The 5601-nt window shown below is 50.4% G+C and overlaps 1 protein-coding gene across 1 annotated transcript in view; it reads right to left on the reverse strand.

Moving 5' to 3' along the window:
- LOC104939476 (BCL-6 corepressor) overlaps positions 1–4906 on the reverse strand; it is a 19510-nt gene extending 14604 nt beyond the window's left edge. Inside the window, exon 1 of the mRNA XM_027291833.1 lies at positions 1455–4906. Within this exon, the coding sequence (XP_027147634.1) occupies positions 1455–4853 (3399 nt within the window). The 5' untranslated portion in view covers positions 4854–4906. The remainder of the gene's footprint in view (positions 1–1454) is intronic.
- Between the last annotated feature and the right edge of the window lie 695 nt (positions 4907–5601).

A 5601-nucleotide genomic window follows, 5' to 3' on the forward strand; every position in this document is an offset into this window, starting at 1 on the left:
AGCCACACGTGGGTTCATTTGAGCAGCACCCCCAACCACCACCTCCACCTCCTCCATCACTGCAGTCTGTTACTTTAAAGTGGGCATAGTTCTGATGGAGCTGTTCTTATTTCTGCCTCCATTTTCTTCTTTTTTCAGGGAAACCAGCAGGAGGACCGTCACCTGGAGCCGCTGTGTTATCCTGACCCGACCTCAGCACGACCCAAAACATTTGTCTACAGAAAAAAGAGGAGGAGGAGGAGAAGAAGGAAGGCAGCTCTCCTCAAAACAATTCAACTAAACCTCCAAACTCCTCCATACAGGAGTGGAGATCTTTGGTTGTCTCCTCCTCACCTTGACGTCTACACATGGATACAGCACTTCCAGTATTCAAACTGGACCAAACACCTTCGAGCTGCTCTGGTACCACCTCCAAACACCTGGTGGGGAGTCAAAGGTATGAACCTCTGTCGGGACGTCTTGAGAGGCATGTGACTCATGGACACAGCCCTCCATCCCATGGGCCTGAGAGAAGGTAAAGATTACGCTCACCTGCGGGTCATTGAGGTCACCTGTAGTTATTTAGGTCACCTGTGGGTCATTGAGGTCACCTGTGGGTCATTGAGGTCACCTGTAGTTATTTAGGTCACCTGTGGGTCATTGAGGTCACCTGTGGGTCATTTAGGTCACCTGTGGGTCATTTAGGTCACCTGTGGGTTATTTAGATCACCTGTGGGTCACTGAGGTCACCTGTGGGTTATTTAGATCACCTGTGGGTTGTCAAGGTCACCTGTGGGTCATTTAGGTCACCTGTGGGTTATTTAGGTCACCTGTGGGTCATTTAGATCACCTGTGGGTTATTTAGATCACCTGTGGGTCATTGAGGTCACCTGTGGGTTATTTAGATCACCTGTGGGTCATTTAGGTCACCTGTGGGTTATTTAGATCACCTGTGGGTCATTTAGGTCACCTGTGGGTTGTCAAGGTCTGGGTCATTGAATATCTGCTGATAGAGGGGTGTGTCCCTGAGTCCATACACGACCACACCTGAGAGTCCCCACCAATCAGAGCTGAAGAAGCCTCGTTGATGAAATGTCCATTTGCCGACGAGAACCTTCAAATATCCTGATGACTGAACCTTGGCAACATATTGTGTTGGGAAACATGCCAACACACCACTGTGTTCATGAAAACGTGAGGTCATGATGTGAAGGACAGTTTAAACAGCGCGTACTACTTCACCAGCCCTTTGTAGTGACCTTCTGGTTTGACTCATACAGTAGAGTGAAATCATAGTGAGAGCCTGTTTCCTCTCAGTGACTGTGAGTTAAATTGATTTAATGAACAGTAAGCAGAAAAATCAATAACAGACGACAGTGGTACGATGGTTATACTGCAGACCACCACAGAAAATTAAATCGGTCTTTTCAGTCTCAGCAGACGGCGACTGTTTAATGAAGGAATGATGCTCTTACCTGCAGTGCTCTCTGTTCTCTGCTCAGCTTGCTTGAGTCGGCATAAAGTTCCGTGGTCACGCATTTAAACCGGTCGCCGACGTAGCCGGACGAGTTGGCGATGCGTTTGGTGAGGCCAGAGCGCCGGTTCTTGCTGCTGCCGGGGCCCTCTTCTTCGTCTGCTTCGTCAATGCCGTCCTCAATGTCTTTCTTCACATCACCACAGCTATCAGCAGTGAGGCCGGAGGTCGGCATCTCTCTCCTGGGCTCTGCCTCATCGGAGGAAAGGTCTTTGTTAGCGTGAGTCTGATCAGCAGGTGCTGAGTTAAAGACTTTATTAGCAGGACTGGCAGGTGAAAGGCGCAGACAGGTTGAGCCCAGAGGGAAACTGTTTCCACATGTGGGGACCCTGGGGTTGTTGTTTCCAAAAGATTGGCCTTTACAGAGAGTATTTCCACAATTTGGACAACAGTTCTTTCCACATGCAGGAGCCCTCAGATGAACGTTTGGGCACATAGCATTGATGTTCGTGCAGTTTGGAGTCACAGCTCTGTTACTTCCATGAGTTGGACTGCTGAATATTCTAGGTTCATACGTTGCCGTCCTTGGAGACAAATTTATGCAACATGGGCCCACAAAATTCCTGCTGACAGCACTTGTACTGTCTCCACTGTTACCTGTGGGACTTGTTGGGTTGATGTCGACACACTGTGGATCCCTGACATTGATAACGCCTCCAGCTGGAGCTCTGGGGTTAAAGCTCCTGCACACTGGACTGCCTGAATGACTGCTGGTGACTGTACACATGATGTTTGAACTGTTACAGTCACTAGAACAATCTTCTTTGCTGAGAGGACCCAATGGGTCGCCATTTCTGGAAGATCGTTGTTCAGGGTTACCATTTCTATTGGCTGAGGACTCTGACTTCAACCCATCAACGCCATTATTCCTACCATTAGTGCCACCCCTTAGCGAGTCCCCAGCACGTGCAGAGGCTCCGGTTTTATGCTTTCTAGAAAACTGCTGTGGAGAAGTTCGGGCACACCGCATCGTCTGCTCCTCTGGAATGTCAGGAGGAGGGCTGGGTGGCTCCTCGTTTTCTGGGATCTCCTCATGAGGTGAAGAGTTGTGATGAGCAGGTTGTGGTTGGGAAGTGTGGGGCAGTGAGCCTGGCCTGTGCTCTGCAGCCGGGTTGGGAGTGAGGGCTCTGAGAGACCATGAGCTACTGCTGCCATGTTTGGATGAGTCGTCTCTCACGTTGGACAAATCATCTTTTGTCTCGTCCCGCACTAGGTCAATAAACATGACATAATTTTTGCATGAAGCCTTTGTGGTTTGGTCTGTGGACTTGTCTCTTCCATTGTCACTTTTGTGGGATCTGTCAGCGTCTACCTTCTCCTGGTTCCTGTGTGATTCAGCTTTCCAGGATTTATCCTGGGTCTCAAGTCGGCTCGTACCTGAGTGGGAGGAAACAGGTGGATTGGCCATCCCATGGGAATTCTGGTAAGTCATAAAGTCGCCCTGGTTTGGATGTAGTCCATAAGGAAGGCCATGTTTTGGTGCCACACGAGGGGAATAAAAGTGGCTGTTGCCGAGCAGGACTGGATGAGGATAGACGGGCCCTTTGCCTGGTATGGTCATATGTTGCAGGGACATATTCTCAGCATGGGAGTATGGGATGTAGCGGTTAGTGTAACCTAAACCAGGAGGGAGGTAAGAGTCACCATAGATTTGACTGGAGGAGTTCCCATTTTCTACGCGGGGCTGCTGTTGACTCTCTTCATCCGGTTTATCAGGCCAAATGCTCTGTTTTCCAGGGCTTGCATCTCCTTTACTGTTTGGATGGTCTTTCTCCAAGTCGGTGGTGGTGACTCGTGGCCATTCAACTTTGGACTTTGGGGAAGGTGCGGAGGATCTTCCCCCCGCTGCAGTGCTGCTCAGCTCGACTGCCGTGGAACCTGGTGAGCTTTGCGGCTGTGGATGATGATCTATATTTTTATTTTTCATAACTTGGGAACCTCTGTCCGAGCTGACAGCTGAGGAAGGACCCGGAACAACCCAAGGGGAGGGCATGGTGCTAGTCATTTCAGGATGATCTGGAGTCTTTGCTGATGTGCTAACAGGTAGAGGTAGACCATCCTTTAAGTGCTGGTCCTGACTGATTAGTAGCCTGTAACGTGATGGAGGTAAATACCCCAACTTAGTCAGGACCTCTAGTTTGGATGTGAACCCTTCCAGCTCTTTTGCAGACAGATCCAAAGGTTTTTCCCCAGAGTTTTTGGCCAGTTTATGAGGTACAGCTCTATCTAATGATGTCTTTGCAGTTGATGAACCTTTCTCTGCATTACAGCAGTCTGAACCGCCGTCTTTGGTTTTATTGGTACTGGAAGGCATAGGAGGGCTCCGGCTTCCCACATAGACGGGGTGAGACACCGAAAGTGAGGTCGAGGATGAAGAAGTGCTTCCGTAAAGCGACTTCTGGAGGTCTGTGGTGGTGTTACTGAGAGGTGTAGGTGGGGGAACTGAGCATGGAAGATCAGACTGTGAGGCAGCAGGGGCACCGTTACTTCCACCACCTTTACTGCCTGCAGGGTTGCTGGTTGAAGTGGGCTGACTGGACTTGCCATGTTGTCGCTCAGTGTGGTGAACAGACTGAGTCTGGGGCTCCTGGCAGATCTGTGGGTTTTCCTGATGTACCTGAGGACCAACACTCTGTAGAGCCTTGTCTTGGCAGGGTAGGGGTGAATGGACTGCAGGAGTTGCAGTTGCTGTATGGATCCTTATTGGAGGACCCAGTGGGGATGACATATGTGCCAGGGCATAATGAGGCAGGTAGAATAGCCTGTCTTCTGCAGGTGTGCTGCTTCCTGCCCCAGCAGCACACAGTGACTGATATGCCAGCTGCTGCTGGATGAAGGGCGATGGCTGGGACAAGAAGGAGGCCTTGTATGCCATGTCCAGAAAGGGGTACATTGTTGCATCCCCATATGGGCTGATCCAGGGCAATCTTAGGAAGTTTGCACCATTCAGGCCCAGTTCTGACTGCTTGTCATTGGGTAGAACTCGACGGTCCATCACCAGGCCATCACCTCCTCCAGCAGGGACAACTAAAGGTTTCTGCAGCGCTGGTGGTGCGCTCTTATAAAGGCCAACGTATCCAGATTTCTGACCATCCTCTGGTTTGTACAGCAGATCATAGCCGAGCGGGAGGGAAGAGCCAGCCTCCTGGGGCTTTTCCCCAGAGAGAGCATGGAGGCCAGGGTAGAAAAGTCCTCCATGGGGGCGGTAGTTCCCCACTACCAGAGCGTTGCGGTCGATGCAGAGAGCAGCTAGCGGGTTCATCCTGTAAGATGTGCTGGCATCCACCTGCAACACAAAAAGGAGAACCAAAGTAAGGACAACAATAAACACAAGCACCATTACAACTGGACATAACGGACATGATGGCAGAGGAGAAGAGAGTGAAGAGGACGCTGACGGAGGAAGCTAAGAAGAGAAAAGGAGAGAGTGAGCGAGCAAGAAGCCGCCGGACAAGAGTAAATGTGGGACTGACTTTTAGTGGTTGGTGAGAGCTTGGTGAAATAAAAGGCTGAAAGACAGACGCCGAGCTGGGCTGACTGCTGCTGGACTAGGCAGTGATATCAGCTGCTGCTGGGTCTGGTTCTGGTTCTGGGCTGACTGCTGCTGGACTAGTCAGTGATATCAGCTGCTGCTGGGGACAAATACTCGAGTACAGATGAACATAGTTACACAGAGGGATTACACTCTGATGGTTTAAGTAAAAACTCTGAACTGAACCTTTAACTATCTCGAGGATGAGAGCGGTATGGAGTGAGGCGAGGAGTAAAGATTCATTTTTCCTTTCATGGAGAAAATAAAAGTATTCCTGGACATCGAACGCCCGGAGCGACTTTTTAACTCCCCCTCAACAGGAAACAGAGAGAGGAGAGGGGAGGAGGCGAGAGACGAGGAGGAGATAAACAAAGAGAGGGAGAGAGGGAGAAGTCTAACTGAATTTCCTGTCACACAGCACTGTGAACCACCTCTGATTGGCTTTCAGCAGCAGGCCCATTAGGAAATGATCCAGACAGCTGGGCAGTCGTCACGGAGACTACGTCCAGGTTTTAGACAGTCTGCGGGGACGTCATGTCTCGCCCAGTACGTGGTG

Source organism: Larimichthys crocea, chromosome XIX (genome assembly GCF_000972845.2).
Source record: "Larimichthys crocea isolate SSNF chromosome XIX, L_crocea_2.0, whole genome shotgun sequence".
NCBI classification, from domain to species: domain Eukaryota; kingdom Metazoa; phylum Chordata; class Actinopteri; family Sciaenidae; genus Larimichthys; species Larimichthys crocea.